The sequence below is a fragment of the Phymastichus coffea genome, unplaced genomic scaffold (assembly GCF_024137745.1).
Source record: "Phymastichus coffea isolate CEN01 unplaced genomic scaffold, Cenicafe_Pcof_1.1 PCOF00006, whole genome shotgun sequence".
Lineage (NCBI taxonomy): Eukaryota > Metazoa > Arthropoda > Insecta > Hymenoptera > Eulophidae > Phymastichus > Phymastichus coffea.
This window is the reverse complement of record NW_026706817.1, coordinates 5,232,678-5,253,901: the sequence shown is the minus strand read 5'-3', so window position 1 is coordinate 5,253,901 and position 21,224 is coordinate 5,232,678. Positions and strand designations below refer to the sequence as shown.

Genomic DNA, 21,224 nt, shown 5'->3' with positions numbered 1-21,224 from the left:
TAGTAACGAGATAGTTGTTTTTGCGGAATGTGCAGGTTTAAGCAGCTACGAGGAGGCTCAACGAGAGACAATCTTGACGTTCGTTCGCCGGATTGTCCCGGAACCTGGTGAATCTCCGGCGGTTACAAAAGTTATCGAGCACGTCATAGATGTAGGCGATGCGCGCCCGATAAAGACGCCGATGCGCCGAATGTCGCCTCCTATATTAGCATTCACGCAGGAAGAAACCATGCGGCTATGGAAGGCGAAAATAATTAGGCCATCGAACAGTCAGTGGAGTAGTGCGCCGGTAATCGTACGTAAACAGGACGGTGGCTATAGGTTCTGTCTCCATTTTAGACCAGTAAATAAGGTGACGAAAGTAGACGCGTATCCAATGCCTAGCATTGACGCTATTTTAGATAGGTTGCGCGGAGCAGTCTACCTGTCGAAAATAGATTTGCGAGCGGCGTTTTGGCAAATTCCGCTTTCAGAGAATAGCAAACAATATACGGCGTTCGCGGTCCCAGGTCTTGGCTTATGGGAGTTTGAGCGAATGCCGTTCGGTTTGGTAAATGCGCCGGCTACTTTCACGCGCCTCATGGACGCACTTTTCGGTCCAGAGTATGAGCCGCACGTTTTCTGGTATCTTGACGATTTGCTAGTAGTTAGCGCAGATTTTAACAGCCACGCGATCTGGCTAGAGAAAGTTTTGAAGCGTTTAGTAAGCGTTAGCTTAGAAATCAACTTAGAAAAGTCCGATTTCTTCTGTACCGAGGTAACTTACTTGGGGTACAGGTTAGATAGTGAGGGTCTACGTCCGGACGACGACAAGGTGAAACCGATAGTAGATTACCCTGCGCCGAATAACGTAGCTCAATTACGCCGATTCCTAGGTATGGTAGAATGGTATCGGCGTTTTATCGAACACGAGAGTGAGATAAAGGTCCCGTTGATCAAGCTCATCCGAAAGGACCAGCCATGGGAATGGAAGGAAGAACAGCAAGTTGCATTTGAGAGGCTAAAGCGCGCATTAACGGAGGCGCCGGTACTCGCGCGCCCTGATTTTACGCGCCCCTTTTACTTGCACTGCGATGGCTCTTCCTTCGCGGTTGGCGCTTGTTTGGTCCAGGTATTCGACGACGGCGAGCATCCTATATGCTACGCCAGTGGGATGCTGAATGCGCATGAGCGAAATTACACGGTGAGCGAAATCGAGTTTTTGGCAGTACTTTTTGCGGTAAAAAAGTTTAGGCCTTATATAGAAGGCTCACACTTTGTTATCGTTACGGATCATAGTGCGCTCACTAGGATTCTCAATAAACGCGAACTTACAGGTCGATTGGAAAGATGGGTACTAGAATTTCAGCAGTTAGAATGTGAAATAGTACATAGAAAGGGAGCGCTGCACCATGTGCCGGACGCACTTTCGCGAGAATTTGAGGACGAGCTCGAGGTTTGCGCATTTGATAAGATACAGGATGCTTGGTATCTACAACGCGTGAAAGACGTTCTTCAAAGACCGAAGAAATTCGAGAATTGGAAAGTAGAGAATAACGTCCTGTATCGGTTCATGCGCGATCACCTGCTCGATCCGATAACTAATCGCGAGGAATGTTGGCGCATGGTGGTGCCGCTGGAGTACCGAGAAAGGGTGTTGAGAGACGCTCATTGCGAGCCATTCGCTGGACATTTCGGCCGTGAAAAGACTTACGATCGAATTGATCGTGAGTATTACTGGCCAGGAGTATGGTATGATGTGAGGACGTTCGTAAGTGAGTGCTCTCAATGTCAAAAGAACAAGGTAGTCCAGCAGGCACCCCAAGGTCTAATGGGTAAGCGCGTGGTAGAAAGACCATGGGCCGTAGTAGCGACTGACGTCGTAGAGCTGCCCCGTAGCAAAAATAGGTTTAAATACCTGGTGGTTTTTCAAGACTTATTTACTAAGTGGGTCGAGCTGAAACCACTACGATCGGCGGACGGCCCTGCTCTTGTTGCCGCGCTTGAGGAGTTAATCCTGTTCAGGTGGGAAACTCCGGCATATATCGTTAGTAATAATGCGAAGGCATATAGGAGCAAAGTATTTCAAGACAGGTTGCGAGAATATGGTATCGAACATATATTTTGTCCTGCGTATCATCAGCAAAGTGACCCGGTTGAGCGCGTAAATCGTACGCTAAAGACGATGATAGCGATGTTTGTAGATGCCGATCACAGGAGCTGAGATAGGTATTTGCATGAATTCCGTCATGCTATCAATACGGCGACTCAGGCGTCTACAAAGGTATCGCCGGCGTTTCTAAACTTTGGTAGGGATCCGCGTCCGGTAAAGAGTTTAAGGCGCGAGATCGAGGCAAAGGCCCCTATTGTTAAGATAGATACGAAGGTGTGGGAAGATAGGCTATCACGTTTAAATGCATTACGCGACTTGGTAGCTAGGCACATTGATGAAGCTCAGGAAAGGCAAAAGAAACACTACGATAAGGGTAGGCGTCAGGTACTTTTTCAGGTAGGTGATTTGGTTTTGCGCAAAGTGCATACGCTTTCGAGCGCAGCGGATGGTAAAAACGCGAAACTTGATCCAAAATTTGACGGACCGTTTGAAATTATTTCAGTAATTTCGCCCGAGATCTACGAGCTAACGACGAACAGTAAGCATCGTACAGATAGGGTACACGTCTCGGAAATTAAGCGATATATACCACCGCGTAAGGTAAATAAAAAGTGTGCGAAATAGGACAGGTGTAATAACTGAATTGTTCTGTTTTAAAGGTACAAGAGGTTCATCGACGTCAGGTGATGATGGCTGAAACCGAGGAGTCGGACCGCATCGCTCAAGTCGCCGAGGCTCAAACACCTACAGGCGACGTGACCGCATCGGTGAACTCGGCGGGAATTGCTGAGGCTATGGAGGTAGACCGAGCGTCGGAGTCTGCCGCCCGGTTTTCAGGCCTTGGGCAGGCGGCCTCCTTTGACGTCGAGATTGCCTCCTGTATTTCACGGTTGGCACAGGCGTCGGTTGGCGGGGACAGTGACGGGCAGGCGAAGGGGTTCCCTTTGCCGCCGCCTTTGCCTTCGCCCCCGACGCCGTTCGTGAGTGACCGGCGAGGGGTCCGTTTGTTAACGGGAAATCGCCGTGCGGGTTCGATAATTCGTCTGGCTGCGCCCACGCGTACCTGGGACGAGGCGGTACGTCGCAGCGCAACGTTTCGGCTCACGACGCTTTGCATACGCGAAGCATCCGAGAAGTCGAGAGTTATCGCCGCAAAAGAGGGAATTGTCTTCTCGCAGGCGGGCACGAGTAGCCAAGGCGAGAAATCGCCGGGCTCTCGAGCTGCCGCGGGAGGATATCTCGCGGGTAGGGCGGCAAATCGGAGCCGTACCGCGAGGGCTTGTATTGGAAGGGGAAACTGGAGTCCCAGAAAGCGAGGTGCCACCAACGGTATATTGGAGGTGGTGCTAAGCTCGAGCGACTCCGAGGATGAGGCGATGCCGGTGCAGGAGCTGCCTCGAGTGGCTCCGCAGCCACACATCCATCCTAACCTCCCTTTCAAACCGCTCGCGTTACAGAGGTTAGACCCCGCGTACCAATTCGTCCGCAGGGGTGGGCCCGCGCAATTCTACCCAGCGGGGTATTTGGAGGACGAGAGAAGGAAGGAGGCTGAGGCTCGCCATAATTTGAGTAGGAGGAAGCGCACGATGCGTTTCAACCTATCCGCGTGTAATTTTGAAAGGCCAACCTCTAGTTCAACACCAACTCTACCCAAGATGGTGGAGGGAGCCGTTGCTGAGGCAACAGGCGCCCTCCAGCCACCGTTTCGTTGGCTGTTGGCAAAGGGAGAGCTTCGGAAGTTAGTGCGAGCACAGTCACCGAGAAGACGGGAGAGGCAGGCACAAGGATGGAAGTGGTGGTGCCGCCGACCCCACGAAGAGTGGAGCCGGTTGTGCCGGAGCGACCAACCCTTAGGCCGGTACGACCTGTCCCGACTCCTCAGGTGGCGAGCCCGGCCTCGTCCTTTGCGTCGCCGTGTTGCGTCGACGAAACGGGGTTTCGGTTGGTAAGAGGTAGCTTCCTGCAAAACCTGGCTCCGGTCCTCTGGGATGAGGAATTGGACGTGCCCTCGTTCCGCTGCTTTAATTGCAGAACGGGGTCACATCCCAGGTCGGCCTGCAGGAACCCGCCTCTCTCGCGTCCGGTCTGTAGGAACTGTTGGCGACTCGATGTCCGCGTGCAAGATTGTCCACGTTGCCGCGACGCCTTCATGGCAGACCAGGCGCGCGCACGATCGGTGGAGGAGGTAAGGGTTCGGGCTCGCCCGGGCGAACCAGTAGAGCTCCCGGCGACGCAGCCAAAAACTGTGGAGCCGGAGCTCGAAGTTTCTAGGTCAATGCCCGAGGTAGCCAGCCCTGAATCCTCCGTCGGGGAGCCCAAGGCGAAAAAGCCCAGGCACCGATGCGGCAAGCGTTTTCGCGCTAAGCTCGCGCGTAGGTCACAGGCGCTTGCGGCAGAGGGAGCCGGGACTGAAGTCGGTTCGGCTGAAAATACGGGGATGGAAATCTCCCCGCGGGTGAGCCGAGCGATCGGAGTGCCGAGGTGATTGGGTCCGAGGCGACTGATGATGCCGGCCAAAGACTACCCAGGCAAGTGCCTCGTTTCCTTCGGCGGAGGAACTTCGAACGCTCAGGCTCCGATATTTAGAGTCGTTGGAGCGGCAGTGAATGGTAAGATTCTTGGTTTAATTGGATACTGAATTAGTCGCGATCTTGGCGCAGTGGATTAGTCGGCTTGCTATGACGAAAGGTTAGGCATATCACTCGGATTAGACTATTGGGTTTGTTAGATTTTGCTCTTAGTTGATATGGTTGTTACCAACTCAGAATTAATTATGATTTAAGCTAAGTCTAAGATATTATGATATAATTTAGCGTCTATCGTTGGTTACCATTGCCGGTCGACAGGGAGAGAGAGAAGGAGAAACGGAGTCAGGCCGTTCGCGGGTGCGAACTTTGGCCTTGGAAGGGGGTGTGACGAGAGCAGGCCGTGCGCCGGTCTCTCGTCCGCGTTTCTCCCTCCCCCACTCGGCTAGGCGTGGTGGCCAACGTTGGGCGCATTTAAGTATGCGTCTAACACTTGGCCTTTTGTTTCAGCGCCAAGGACGAGCCAGCGTAGTTGAGCGAAAGAAAAGTTGAAGAGCGCGAAGAGAGAGTGAGAAAGAGAGAGAGAGAGAGAGAGTATTAGGCCCATGCAGGGATTGGCAGGCGCGCAACGCGTGACCGATAAGCGACGCGTCGCGTGCCGCCTAACTAATAGGTCAAGGTAGGGAGAGGAGCGAGCGCCGCTGAGCGACTGCAAGATGCGCGCAAGAATTAGTGCGTGAGGAGAGTCGCAGCCGAGTCCTACTAGAGTGAGGGAGTCGAAGCCTAGTCCTACTAGAGTGCGGAAGTCCGAGCCCAGCAGAGAGAGCAGTTTGGGATAGCCGGAAGGAAGGAAGATCAACCCTACCGGCAACGGCTTTGCCAGCAACTGTAGCCAGCCCACCTGCTAGGAGAGTCAACGTCGCCTACGGATACCTGGTCAGTGACAGCGGTTAGCGACGATCTGACCAGCGACGACACCCGGTACTTCCTGCGGCAGCACATCGCTCAGGATTCTCGACGTTGTGAGGAACAGGAGATAAAAGGTCAAGCCTTCCTTTTCTTCTTTCTCTCTACACTCTCTCTCTCTCTGTTGATGCGACGACCGGTGCGCGTGGAAAGAGATAGCCTGGCACTCACGTGCCGGCTATCTGAAGGTTCGCGCTAGGTTTAATTTATAGTGACGTAAGCTGCGACCGGTGAATTGTCCAGGCGCCCACGTGCCGGGCAATTTACCCGGTATTAGTTCGCGTAGTTTTAAGTAAGTTTGTAATAGGTTAAGTACGCGACTAGGTATTAGTGAAATGCGAAATGTTCATTTGTGATTATCTTAAGTAGTTTATTGTTCTATTTGCAGTTTGTTGGTCGGTAATTTAGATTATGTTATGCGCGCGTATGTTCAGTGTGAATAATTATTAATAATAATAGGTTGTAAGTGAGATTTGAATTCTGTCTTTCTATAATTTATTTATCAGCCTCCCCTCGTTCTTCTCCCTCAATTGTCATGAGCGAAAGTGCCTCACTTACCCCGCAAAAGAATTGGTAACAAAGGAATGAGTTTTGTTACACGATGTTTTGCACTCGTCAAGCAAAAATAAATAAAAGTATAATTTATTAATTAATTCAGTTGTATATATAATATTCAATAAATTCTTTCGGATGCTCTCGATGCGTGATACGCGCAGTCGGCATGATTGATCAAACATATTCAATATTGTATTTTATTAATAAAACAAAAATTATAATTTTCATAATTTTCGAAAACGTGACCACGCGCAAATAAAAGTTATTAAACTTTTTTTCATCATTTTTAATGCGCAGCCAATTTAATAAAAGGAAATTATTATAAAATATTAATTTATTATTTTTGATGCTAAGAATAATATTATAAAATACTGTTACGGTTATAACCAACACTGATTTTAAATCTTCAGGTTTTCAATAGGTTTTAGTATAGATGATGTAGTAATAAAAAAACGTCTCCGTTATAATAAAATGTACTGATTAAATAAAATATTAATTGAAATAATAATTATCGACATACTACTTATCTCTGAAGAAATCTGATATGGTATGATAATTTATTGCAATTAATGCGGAGAAGAGACTACTTAACCTATGTCACAGCTCACGATTTCGATCGCTATGAGTGTTAGAATTAAATTGTCTAGGGTCTAATCCATAGTATATTTAGGATATTTTATATTTTGTATTGAACTTGTTATACATGATTAGTAATCATGAATTTTGAAAGTCTGAGGTTGAATTTTTAGAAAGCGAGCTTAAAAACCTGTTTATTATTAATATCATTAATAAAAAATTGCAATATTATCATATCCTCAAACGGCTCATTTAAGGTATGGCACTTTGAGGAGATCTCCCCAAACTGCTCGTCTAAGATATGGCACTTTGGGCATCTCCCCAAACTGCCTCATATATCCCCAAAGTGCTCAATACGAAAAAAAAATCACCCTGAAGTGCTAGATTAAGGTGTATATATATATAGGGGAAACCCCGATTAATGTAAGTGGTGTACAGAACGAAAAAACACGAATCAAAGTGAATGTTTTTAATTCGAGTAATGACTCCACTTGGTCTAGAAAAACTAGATTCTCAACTTCTCGACTTTATGACGTAAAATACTATGTTTTATGTAAAGTTAAGAGCCGTATAATTATTTGAGTCATACCTCAATACTACAACGATTGGACTTTCACTCCCTGTAAGTACCATTAATCCTTTCCAAATCATGAGAGCTGATGAAACGATCATTCCAAAACTCAAAAATTGATATAGAAACTGAAAAAAAAATACATTATATAATTTAACCAAATTTGAATATTAATACTTTTTGAATTTCTTTTAATTATTTTAATAAGATATCAATTTAAGTTTAAAAAAGTTAAAAATGATGAATTACAACAAAATTTCTATAATAAGACGTTGAATTAAGTGAATGCGAGAGACCTTGATTTATGCGAACATTACTCGTATACTGATGCAAACCGCCATATTTATTGTTTTGTGAGTTATTTATGTACTGATTTTTATAATATAACATCACCATTGCAATAAATGACGAAATTAAAAAATTTATTACGTACGATTATAGCATTTTCAATTTTTTTGGCAAGGTGAGAATGTATTACCTCGAGAGAGAAAATGACCATGTATGAGAAAGAAAGAGAGATAGTTTAAAGGAACTGAGGAAAATATAGGCTTATGACCTAGCCTTTGATGATTAAGAAGATTTCAGCTGACCGCTGGCCGAACCACACGTAACCGCTCTGAGTTACGAAACTTTTCCTTCACGTTAAATGAATTGAGATCGGATACATGTGGGCTCCAAGAGATTTCCTAACATCATTGACGTGGAAGTAACAACATCCTAAAGTGTCGCCTCAGTAAGAAAAGAAAGGAGTAAATGATGTGTTGGGTACGTAATGACAGGCAATTCAGAAACGCAGCGTAAGTTCGACTTAATCAATTTTTATCGCATGCGTTATTTTCTCGAACTGTCTTCTGTTTGTTTCTAGCAAAAGTCAAATTAATAAAACCGTATAGACTTTAGGTCGTTTCCGTGTACATACTCCATTTATAGGTAATATATCATTTACTGTTTTTTTAACAAGTCGCTCATTCAATTTAACTCACTCACTTCTGCATACAACTAATTTTTTCTTGAGATAATACTCATGTGATGCAACTACGAATTTACGATATATCAGTCACAGTCCATTTACAGCAGCACATTAGCAACGTGAAGACTATTAGTTTTGCAACGCAGTTCAGATATTAGTAGGGAAATTAAATAAATATTCCTTTCCCTATTACATATTATAATATAAAGGCGTTACACACACATAAACGCATACACACATTATAATATAACTAATCCGACCTAAAGTTAATAACTCATTTTATACGAATTACTTATTTTTTTAATGTATTTTAATCAAAAAAATAGAAAGCGAAGAACGCTCATATTTTCTAACGAAAGAAACAGAAATTTTCATCAACGGAAGTTCAGGCTTTAAAATAAACTAAATAAGTTTCACTACAACGCAAATATGGTAAAATCATTCCTTGATCACGGGCTCGCAATTGTAGTAAATTTTCAGCCATTCTCTGTTGAAATAACAGAGAAGGGATATGTATGCTTCAAGTACGAAGCAATTATGGCGATATACATTCGACTTATGTGTGTATACCTACATCAGTTAGATTTGAGCCAATTTTTATATTTAACAAATAATTAATGCAACACGAAATTCACTAGACTTTCGAAATATTGTAAGTCTGTGCTTAAAGTTCGAGTCAATATCTGGACAAGTAAATATAAATAGTTATTAAGTTTTATGTTAAAAAGCGGGGATTGATTAATATATACGGAAGGAGTTTAAAATATTATATTGTAACAGAGAATCACAGTTTTATCGATTCGTCCGTTGACTCTTACAATCGTCCACATTCAAGCTGAAAGTAGATGTGTACATACTTTTTTTGTGTACATAGCTTGAAAAACTGTGGAGGGTAGAAGTGTGTCTGGAAACTTAGCGCCCGGGGCTTCGCTGCGCCAAGTACTTGCGTCGCGGCCGCCACTTAGTACATTAAAATATTTATATCTTTTTTCCGAAGCTAGTGCACTAAAATTTGATTGCGCAGTCGTCTAGAAAATAGTATAAGGAATATTTATGAAAAAAATTTTTTTTCTACAACACCGAGAAGTTAGCTAAATTGCAATTGGTTTATAACAAATTTGATTATTTATTAATAAATAATATTTTTTTGATATACATTGAATTGTGTTCTATTTTCCTACCGTTACTTAATACACCATAAAAATTTCATCCAATTTTGTAAATTATTCACCGAGATATTGCAATTTGAAAAAAAGCCTTTGAACATTTTAATTGTTTATAACTTTTCGAAAAATCAAAATTTTCAAAAACTGTTATCAAAACAAAAACTGTTAGCACATCATTGATGATATATAACCTTCCGAAATCTGCAAAACGATATATCAAAATTGACCGGTCGGTTTTAGGTGGCCCATTTGAAAAATTTTGACTCATTGAAAGAGGACCAGTGCACGCTTTAGCCGGGCGGACGGGTAAAGGCGAATGGAAATCACAGGAAGGGAGTATCATATGTGCGCGCCACGACTGATAACTAGCGGTGCTTATTCACAGCATCAAGACTAGGTATAATCTTAAAATACTGCCAAACCTTTTTCTTGGGACAAAGGCATGATGAAAGCGTTAAGAGCTGCCCAAATAAGGCACTTTCAAACTTAACTGTCTGCGATTGATATATTTCTATGATAGCGGAAAACTCGAGGAATCTTGGCACGACTAGTTTATTTATCAACATATCAGTCGCAGACCGAGCTTGTAAAATTCTTTTTCCAGGCTGCTTGTTAAGTTCGTATATTGTTGGATATTACATGATATTTTGAAAATTAAAAATAACACTATTTCTTCCAGCTGGATTTAAGTATAAAAAATAATGTGCTGCCGCTTTTTTATCCTGCGCTTTCGCGGATTTTTCAATGCCGCCCTCTTTCCTCGACGACGCTGTACTAAAGGCCCTGACCTCATTGTAGGTTTTGCAATGCTATCCTCACATCCTCTGTGAATTCCTTTTTATTTCAGGTAAATTATGCAGTACGTTATACTAGAATAGTACTAGTATACTAGAATACCATACCACCCGTCGCGCGCTCAAATAAAATTCATTTTGGTAATAAAAATATAAAATCACATTATTATGGCGATATTAATTGTCACAATATAATATAATTTAATCGAGAAATACAATGTTATTATTGTATGTCTCCGGTTAATATCTTACATTTTAATAATGTATGTTATTAGAAAAATCAAGTATTTGTAACTTACTTTCATAATCCATTATTGACAGATATTAATATTAATTAAATATTAATATCCATCAATATCCATAATTAATTAATATCCATAGAATACCTTAGCGATCTTAGATTAAATGCAATCAATAATAAAATAGCTACATTCAAGTGCTTGATATTCATACAAAAAAGTGACCAATGATTCCAAAACATAAAAAAAAAACTAATATATCTCGGATATAAATCAAGAGACAAATTAGTAAATATGCATCATCGTAATAATATTATTTCTTTGGATCAGCTATCGAAATTAACTTAGTGATTTTCATTGATACAATTCTGTATATACGTAATTTCTAACAATTGAATTCTCCTTTTAATTTCCAAGATAAATTCTTAACGAATCCCATGATCTAACTCTAGACAAAGCTACATATAATTGACCATGATTAAAAATATCTCTTTGAAGATCGATACTAATCTTATTGAAAATTTGCCCTTGTGATTTATTATTAGTTATAGCAAATGCCAATCTAATTGGAAATTGCCGTCTTTCAAAAATCAACGGATATTGATTTTCACAACACAATGTGATACGATTAAGAAATATTATATTATTGCGTTTGTTTTAAATTTTAATAAATGATGTGAAAAATCAAGTATTTTTAATCTTGTTCCATTACATAATCCTTCACTTAAACTTATATTTCTGATTAACATGACAATGCAAAACGTTCTTAAACGCAATTTATGAAGAGGAAAATTAGAAGGATTTAAAGAATTAAGATAGTCAGGAAAAGAATATTTTCGATTTCACCATTGTTACAGTTCTCTGTGTTGTCTATGCCAGTATATATACTACTGTGGGCAAAAAGTAAGGTGAATTTTCAATTTAAACTTCGCGGGCTTAACATTTCGGGCTAGTTCTTTTTTTCTTGAGTTGGTAGGACTGCGAATGACATCTGGGACAAATTTCATGTCAATGTCATCATCAGTAATATATTTACGCTTCTGTTTACCAAACGACCAAGAGTGCATGTTTCGATTTTTACAATGTCTGATTTAATTGAGCAAAGAAGTGCCATCAAAGTTTGCGGAATGAAATTTCGGCTGCGGAAACGTTGAGGATGTTGCGGAAGGCCTTTGGTGATTCTACCATGTCGCAGAAAAATGTTTATAAGTGGTACAAAGACTTCAAAGAGGGTCGAGAACGTGTTGATGACTTGGAGCGCTCCGGACGACCATCGACGTCAACAGATGACCAACACGTCAATAAAGTGAAGGAATTAGTGCTCGAAAATCGTCGGTTGACTGTTAGAGACCTTACTGATATGATCGGAATATCAGAAGGATCTGTGAAAACAATTTTGAAAGACCATTTGGGCCTACGAAAAGTCAAATCTCGTTTGGTACCGAAAACGCTCAATTTCTTGCAAAAAAGTCGCCGCGTTGATGTGTGTGAAACAATGCTTTCTGACTATCAGGACAAGCTCAAATGCATGATTACGGGAGATGAGACTTGGATTTATGCTTACGACCCTGAAACAACCGACCAATCAAGCGAATATCGTGCTAAAGGCGAGGCCAGACCGAAAAGAGCACGTCAAAGTCGTTCAAAAATCAAGTTCATGATGACAGTTTTCTTCGATTTTCGTGGTGTGGTGCACTATGAATTCCTTCCACCCGGCCAAACTGTTAATAAGGAATATTATTTGAGCGTTATGCGTCGTTTGCGTGAAGCAATTCGTCTAAAAAGACCAGAATTATGGGCCAACAACTCTTGGTTTTTGCATCACGATAATGCACCATCTCACACTGCACTCGTTCTTCGTGACCATTTCGCCAAAAATTCGACGCATATCGTTCCGCAACCACCGTATTAGCCTGATTTGGCTCCGTGTGACTTCTGGCTATTCCCAAAACTCAAGAGACCACTCCGGGGAACGCGTTTCGAGTCGATTGAGGAGATAAGAGCTGAATCGAAGAAGGCGCTGATGGCTATACCGGAAAGGGACTATTTGGCATGTTTCGAGGATTGGAAAAAACTTTGGTATAAGTGTATTTTATCGAGAGGGGATTACTTCGAAAGGGATGACATTGATGTAGAAGAATAAATAAAGATTTTTCATTTTACAAACAAATTCACCTTACTTTTTGCCCACAGTAGTATGTTCAGTATTTTTATCTAATAAATTAGTAATATTACTATTCATTTCATCTACATCAGCATTTCTGGTATATGAAATAACACAACCATTGTTTTCAACGAATATTTTGTTTTAATTAAGTTGCCAAAAATATTTTGAACAAAATATTTATTTGCAGGTAGTATACATTATTCAGAAAGCTGTAGATTATTATCCTGATCATTCAATGTGCCATTGCCGACATGCAATAAATACTTAGCAAATTTAATTTCATGTGGCAAAACTTTTATATTTTTTTCAAATGAAATATTAAGTGACCATACGTCACTATTTTTCAAAGATAAATTTAATATTTCATTATATGTACCGATAACTTTGATTGGGAGAAGTTGTCCAAAATCACCACCTAAAATCCTTATTTTACCACCAAATTATAGATCATTGTTCATTATATATTTTAATATTCTATTTATGATTTCCAAAGTGTATCTAGGTGCTGTTGGTGCTTCACCCTAAATAATACTTTAGTATTCTTTAAAAAGATCCTCTTTGTATTGTATTGTAATATTTAAAGATTAGTCATTAAACATAGGAACTGGTAAAACAAAAGTTATGTATACATTTTCTATTTGGCAGTAATGTTACAGCGATATCGATGAATGCCATTGTAATACATTTTATAATCTCTGACATTAAAAAATTTTAAATAATATTGTAAACAAAAGTTTTTCCATTTCCTTTTTATCGATCTATATACGTATAAGCATGTTGAGCAAATATAATTATCTGAATATGAAGCTTCAATCATTTTATTAACTATTTCTTTTTAGTTAGAATTTAATTTTTGATATTGTAGATTGCCAATTTCTCGATGATTGTTATCAATATTATCATCGTTCTCAGCTATTATAATCATGACGTTTTGATCAATTCTCGGAAAATCAGTTAAACTTTTTCCTTCTTTATTCAAAATATTATTTATTTCAGAATAAGCGACATAATAGCTGATTATATCGTTTATATTGATTTATATCGTTGTTACGCGAAAAATGTACATACAATAAATCTTTAAATTTTTCCCATAATTTTTCAGGATAAATAGCTTGACAATGAATCGATATACGAACAAATAAATGTCTGAGACGTTTAGGAATCATTCAAGTTATTGCTCCTGTCATAAATTGTTAACTAATAACGAAAATTTTTCAAACAATGAAAACATTTTTTTTTGTTCAAAATGAAATTTCAATAGCAGATACTTATTTTTCTTGAAAAAAGTAAACATTTTTTCTCTAAGGAGTTTTTTTCGACGGTGTCTACATCCGAAGATAGACGAAATTTAAAAAAGAGTGATTTAATAAATAAAATCAGCGTAACTTTAAATCAGCTCAATGAAAAAGAATTTTATTGTACTCATGTTAAAGAGGAGGCAAATATGTATCAATTCCAATTTATTTTTTACAAATCTACATAATCCTTTAAAAGTTGGAAAGTGTTTTTCGCGGTTTGAAAAAATTAAAAAATGTGATCCAGCTTTTTTTAGTGTTAAAAATGCTCTTTTCATTCGTTTAAAAAAAACCAGCGAAATATTGAAGGTATTGTTTTACTCTTTAATATGAGCCGCGCGAGTTCACCTACGACTATTTCCGAGCGAACTACAAAACTTTAAATTTTCGATAATTTCGGTAAAGGCTGACCAAAAACGTATGCATGCAACTGTATCCATTTTGACATTCGTAATCAACACCAATGTTTGTTCAACGGTAATATGGATAACTATTTTCATCCATAGTAGTATCTTGTTAAAATTTTTTTGGAAAATTTTTAAAACATTTTTCTTTTTTCTTACACCAATCACTACATGGTCCATGAATGATATTTTTTATGACAATAGTGTGTGAACGTTGCCTCCTTATCTTATTTGGAATTTCAACTGATATAAACTTATCAACTATGTCAGGAGCAGTGATTTTATATCCCTGTTCCAATTTATAAATGTATTAATATATGTGGTAATCCTCATTTTTGAAATTCATTGACATAAATATATGATACAACTTTTCCAAAGAAATGTTTCTTGAGAACAATATTAAGTGAACGATATTTTTTAAATCGAAGACTTTAGCTACTAAATCTGGTCTGTCAGCAGTTTGTTGACCTGGTATCAAATTTTCTAACATTCGTGCCAATTTGGATTACATGTCATTGTAAAAAAAAATATCGAGTTTTTCTGTTTTATGTACAATAGTCCTTGCATCTTGATCATATTGTTGAATATACCTTGGTGAATTAGTACATGATGAAGGAAAAAATACACTTTTACCGACATTATTATTTATATCATTTGCGCAATTTCTCATGTGGTAATTGTCAACCTTGATACGTATTAGCTCATTATTCTCTCTGACGATTTTTACAATATTAAATTCAATTCTTTTCAATTTTTTACATAACTATCGACTACCCATTGTTGAAATAAGCTACGTCCTCTTATAATAGCATTAAATTCATTTTCTCTAATAAGTATTTAGTTTTTGTATAATCCAAACGCGTAATTTGTCAGTATTTATGTGAGATATATTTTGATGTCGTCCACGCGTACCATATAGTTAAATAAGAATAAATCTATTGAACTAATAAGTTGTAAATCTTTTGTATTTTTATTTCTTATTGTAATATATAATTCAGGTATTTCTTTATCAGGAGTTGCAGAAAATATGACAGAAACTTAATTTACTTGTTGAAAATTATATCTACGATGATCTTGTCCAGGTTTTAAGGAAAATAATAATTGCAATTCGTTTCGTGTTGAAACTCCACCCATATTTGTTACTTGTTTTTGTATATGTATTTCTTCTTCCACCATTTCATAAGATTTAGCCTAAATATTATTATTACAAATTATGCTATCCAAAATTATCATTAATTCATAATCTATAATAAGATTTTATTTGATCCTATAATCTAAAGCTTTATGTTGATCAATTATAAAAAGTTGTGTATATGATGGTTTTTCGCCATCACTAGGATACAAGGCCTATTTATGTGATAATAAATTTGGCCTTGAATTTTAAAACAAAATTGATCCAATCGACGTATTTGAAAATCAACCAAATTTGCGTTGAAGGAAGCGAAAGATAAAGAATTATTATAATTACGTATCCGCTTAAAAATTTGTGGTGACTTATCAAGGTTTTTATTAAATAAGGTTAAAAGATTAGGTGGAAAATCTGGTAATAGATCTAATTTTACAGATCCATGACTACCACAGTCATTATAGGATAGTCCTTTATTTGAAACTGTGACAGGGCCCTGGCTAGAATAGCCGGCCATGTCTGATTCGTTCTCTCTCTCTCTCTCTCTCTCTCTCTCTCTCTCTCTCTCTCTCTCTCTCTCTCTCTCTATCTCTCGCAGCCTCGCTCCTTCGCTGTTGCCCTGGCGAGCGTTTGGAAATTACGAACCGATACCGATGCTCGCATCGCTTTATTTCAGGGCCAATACCTAAGCAGGGCATCGTCATTGGGAGCCAATTAGAAGCGTGAGCGGCTGCGGCAAGAAGAAGAGAGAGAGATTGACGTGTCACGAGTAGAGAGTAAGCGAGCGCGAGCAATCCGCGGCGATGCGCTCGCGAGAGCGAAGCCGCCGGCGTTGCTCGATCCGGCGCGCGAATGGCTTGGGAGAGTTCGAGCCGAGATCTTGAGATAGAAGGATCGATTGGACGGCCAAGCGTGGGCACGCAAAAGGAAACCGAATAGTCAAGCGGAGACAAGGAGATAGACGACGCCGAGCAGAGTACAGCCCGGAGAGGATTTCCATCGACACCTGAGGAATCGTGGAATCTAGTTGAACCTGCCGCAAGCCTGCCAGCAGATTCTACAGTTTTTCCTTCCAACAGCAGCATTCGCAGCATTTCCTGCCAGTAGCCTTCACCAGGTCAGGTCGTCTCTCTCTCTCTCTTTCTCCCTCTCTACTTGTACGAGGGTGGTCCGATAAGTACTTAGCCTACAAAATAAAAACGATAATTTTGGAAAAAAAGGCGTTTTATTTTTCAACATAGTCTCCTTTTAGTTCGATACACTTGGCCCAGCGATGCTCCAACTTCTTTAACCCGTTAATGTGAAAAATACGTTTCCTCGAGGTCTGAAAAGTAGGCTTGCGTGGCAGCGATTACCTCCTCATTCGACTCAAATTTCTGCTCGGCGTTCAAGTTTGGAAACAAAAAGAAGTCGCACGGGGCTAAATCTGGAGAATAAGGTGGATGGGGCAGCAGTTCGTAGCCTAATTCGACCAATTTGGCCATGGCGACGGCGGAGGTGTGAGCCGGTGCGTTGTCATGGTGGAAGAGCACTTTTTTCTTCGCCAAATGGGGACCTTTTTTTGCAATTCGACGTCGAATCGGCCCAATAATTCGGCATAGTACAGCCCTGTGACCGTTTTGCCCCTCTCCAGGTCGTCGATGTAGATCACACCTTGTGAATCCCAGAAAACGGTGGCCATCACCTTTCCGGCCGATGGGGCAATCTTCGCCTTCTTCGGAGCACTTTCGCTGAGTAAAGTCCTCTGTTTTAACTGTTCCTTGGTCTCTGGTGTATACCAGTGGATCCATGTTTCGTCGACTGTCACGAAACGACGCAGAAACTCCTTCGGATTGCGCTTAAACAGCGTCAGACATTGCTCTGAAGTTGTCTCACGATTGCGCTTGTTGTCCGGAGTGAGCAAACGCGGCACCCATCGCGCCGACAGCTTTCTCATGCCCAAAATTTCATGCAGGACATGACCCACGCGGTCGTTTGAGATGCCTACGATCTTAGCTATCTCGCGCACCTTCAATCGTCGATCTGCCAATACAAGATCGTGAATTTTTGTCACGTTATCCTCCGTGGTAGCCGTTTTCGGAGCACCTGGACGTTGAAACTCGTTAAACCAATTTTTGACGGTCGCCATCGAAAGAGAAGAGTCACCGTACACAGCATCCAAGCGCTTTTTGATTTCGCTGCGCGATTTCCTTTCCAAAAACAAGAATCGAATCACCGACCGATACTGCTCTTTTTCTATTTTTCAAAAATCAACGGACACACTTGCTTTCACACGCTCTCAAAAATAAACTACAACTCCGATCCGGCTGAAATCTTGACAGTAACCATCGAGAAGGTTGTACTACGTGATAGAATATTTCTTTTGCGAGAGTGGCGCCATCGGGCGGTGAGGCTAAGTACTTATCGGACCACCCTCGTAAGTGCGCAACGATCTTCCGCGAGCACGGCGAAATCGGCGAACAAAACGAGTCCCTCCTTTGTAGTCTCTCTCAAATTACTGCAACGTGCCTCCGTGCGATTGTCCGCACGAGCGCAGGCACGCGGACGTAGAAGACGACGCGTAAACTCGTGTCGTCGTTCTTTTGATTGTTAAACGTTGAGGAATAAATATTGTTAACGGCTCTCGGGAGTGATCATTGTATGCGCTCGTCATTCCCTTCCTCTCAATCCAAAGCCCAAAACGTTAACTTAGTGACGAGGCCCATCGTCACCGTTCAGAGGAGCGAAAGAGCCTCCCTCACCTTCCCTTTTAAATAATTTGTGACACGGCGCTTGGGCACGAGCACTTGCATGACTCATCGGAATTATATTTCCCCAAAACGCGTTAGATTTAAAGAATAGTGTCACAAAACCTTTTCACATTTAAAGGTTTTGCTTGACAACATCGACACAAAATATTCATCGGCCCTAAATAATTTTTTTCCAACGTATTACATTGTACAGAACGATTATTGTCAATAATACTTTACCGAGCAACTTGTCGTCTACAACGTTGACCTTATTTTCTAATTGGGCTACTTTTTAAAAATATCTCTGTTTCTTTATTTAAGCGTTTTCGTCTACCCATATTTATGAATAAATTAATAAAATATTATTTATTTACTGTACAAAAGAAAAATATTTTAATATAAAATTAATAAATAACTGAAGGGCAATAGAAACAATATGAAATTAGAACGTTTATACGTAACAACGTAAGAGTATAAATAAGTATAGTAATAAAAATAAGAATAAAATAATAATAACAACGTAACAATGTCAATAAGAACGCAACTATAAATATTTTTGATATTTATTGAATTTTTTAATAACCAGTCCAACTTTTACAATAAAATATTGTGTAACAGGCTGCCGTTTAACCTGTAATTTCCCTAGAATGTACCTATTTGATGGCTGAACGACGCCTAGTTATCTATGTGCTCGGAGCACATCAACCTACCTTGTCCGTGAGTGCGCCTGCGCAGAATCTCCTCGCCAATCCGAGTTGGGTTCTCCAACTCGCCACTTGGTGGCGCTGTCGCTCTTGCCTAGCAGCGCTCCTGTGGCCGCTGCTTGAAACTTGACTTGCAATGCGCCTCTAGCTATCTCCACGCGGTCCGTGCCAGACTACCGGCTAATTCGAACCGAATGTAAACAAACGCGACCTCCGGACAAAGGATAGACGAAACAATGACTCGATTAAGAATCTCAGTTAAACGCTTTATTCGATAAAATAGATACACGGGGGATTTGCCGAGAGTCTTGCGCACGCAAACACAACTGACAATACGCTGGGTGGGAGAGAGAGAGAAAATCGCGATCGACGCGAACTAACCGCCCGCACGCTATAAACTATTTCTTCGCGCACGCTGCGCGGAATCGCACGACAACAACAAAATCGGAAATGGTGCACCTACCGCGAGATAGTTGAGGATACGGTGGCCAACCGTCTCTAAATCCGAATCCAACTTGACCTTGATCGAAACCTGGTAAGGTTGGGTTAAATGGACTTCATATTCGGATTCAGTAACTCAAAATACTTATGAAGATCTTTATTTCCTTACTAATCAACATTGATCAACTAGTAATTCAAGAAATAAATAATTTGGCTTTCAGATAACATTGTGAAATTTTTTTACCGCGAGTACAATATTATCAATATTCCTATGTGAAATTGAATGCTGCATTAATTTCTGGCATAAAACATACTTAAAATTTCAATTTATTAAAAATAGAATTTTTAAAACGACCACATCTCAAAATAAAGTAGAATGTAAGACGGAAAATTTTGAGCCCATCTACGATTTTTTTGCTGATCTACAATTTTGGACAAAACCATTATCCGTTTGACGTGGATTGACCCAGATATATACGAGGGGGGTCAATAAGTCTTTACGAAATCCAAGAGATGGCGCTCGTCATGCTTAAATTATGATGTTTTTGGCAAGCAATACTACTAACTAGATATCGTACAAAGTTTCAGCTCGATTCATTAAGTCGTTTTGTTGTGAGTGTTGGTTGAACAAAAAGTTATTGGTTTATTTGAAAAATGGAAAAAACAGAGTTTCGAGATGTGATAAAACATTTTCATTTGAAAAGCCTTACCCCAAAAAAAACACAGTTGAGTTGAACGCCGTTCATGGCAAGTCTCCCTCTGTGTTTAAGACTGTTTATAACTGGGTAAATGATTTTAAACAAGGCCGTACAACAACAAAAGATGAACCTCGTTCAGGACGCCCCGTAGAAGTGAGTACGCCCGAAATGGTCAACAAAATCCACGATATGGTGTTGAGTGATAGAAGATTAAAATTGCGAGAATCAGTTGAAGCCACAGGGGTATCAAAGGGTACAATCCTTTCAATTTTGCATGAAAATGGGGGATGAAAAAAATATCAGCAAGATGGGTGCCGCGTTTGCTCACTGTTGAAAACAAATGAATCAGCGTGGTCACCTCTGAGGCTCTTTTGGCACGCATACGCCGTAATCCGGAAGACTTTTGACGTCGACTCGTAACTGTAGACGAAACATGGGTACACCACTACACTCCTGAAACCAACGAACAATCCAAACAATAGATTACCGCAGGAGAACCAGCCCCAAAGAAGGCAAAGACAGTAAAGTCAGCTGGCAAGATTATGGCCACGGTTTTCTGGGATGCATATGGAATTATCTACATCGACTACGTATAGTAGTCGATAATTCTTCATCAATCAAAGTAGAAGACGATATTACGGTGGCTCGGAAAAGCCTAGGAGGGGGTGTATGAGCTAAAGTTGATACTCGTATCATTCTCTAACATTAATCCACTGCGACCAGTAGTATCCTCTTCCTAAACTAAACCCTCGGCCAAGTCTCTAGAAGTTGATTATCATGCCGCCTATAAAAGAAAGTAAAAGAAATTGCTAATTGCTCTTCAAAACATGTATAGTTCGCTAAAAAAAGTTAAAATACACCATCTTCCTTTCGATGACTCGAACTCTAGAAAAGGAATATGAAAACAGATCAGACGAGACCGCAAACGCTTTCAAAGATGCATGAGGACTTGAATAGGTATGATATCGCATGCTTTATTCAAGAATCACGTAATAATAATGAATCGCATACTCGGGCCTATACTATAAGTCATAATATAACAAAATAAAAATCTAGGATTTTGAAATTTCGAGGAGAAGAGAGAAAGAGGGAGGGCGGTGCGGTAGCTCAGGTAATAGTGGAATAAAGATGTTAAGAAAGAGAAGAGATCGGATAAATGTCATTCTGTTAGAAGAATCATCATTAGTAGTGTCCTTCTTCTTCTCC

General features: G+C 40.2%; 1 protein-coding gene across 2 annotated transcripts in view; it reads right to left on the bottom strand.

Annotated features, from left to right (window-relative positions):
- The window catches only part of LOC131668420 (signal peptidase complex catalytic subunit SEC11C), a 232,152-nt gene that overhangs the window by 133,165 nt on the left and 77,763 nt on the right, over positions 1-21,224 (bottom strand). For both annotated transcript variants that reach the window (XM_058942567.1, XM_058942557.1), the window contains one exon: positions 7,304-7,413. In XM_058942567.1, coding sequence (XP_058798550.1) covers positions 7,304-7,386 — 83 coding nt within the window. In that variant the 5' untranslated portion in view covers positions 7,387-7,413. The remainder of the gene's footprint in view (positions 1-7,303; positions 7,414-21,224) is intronic.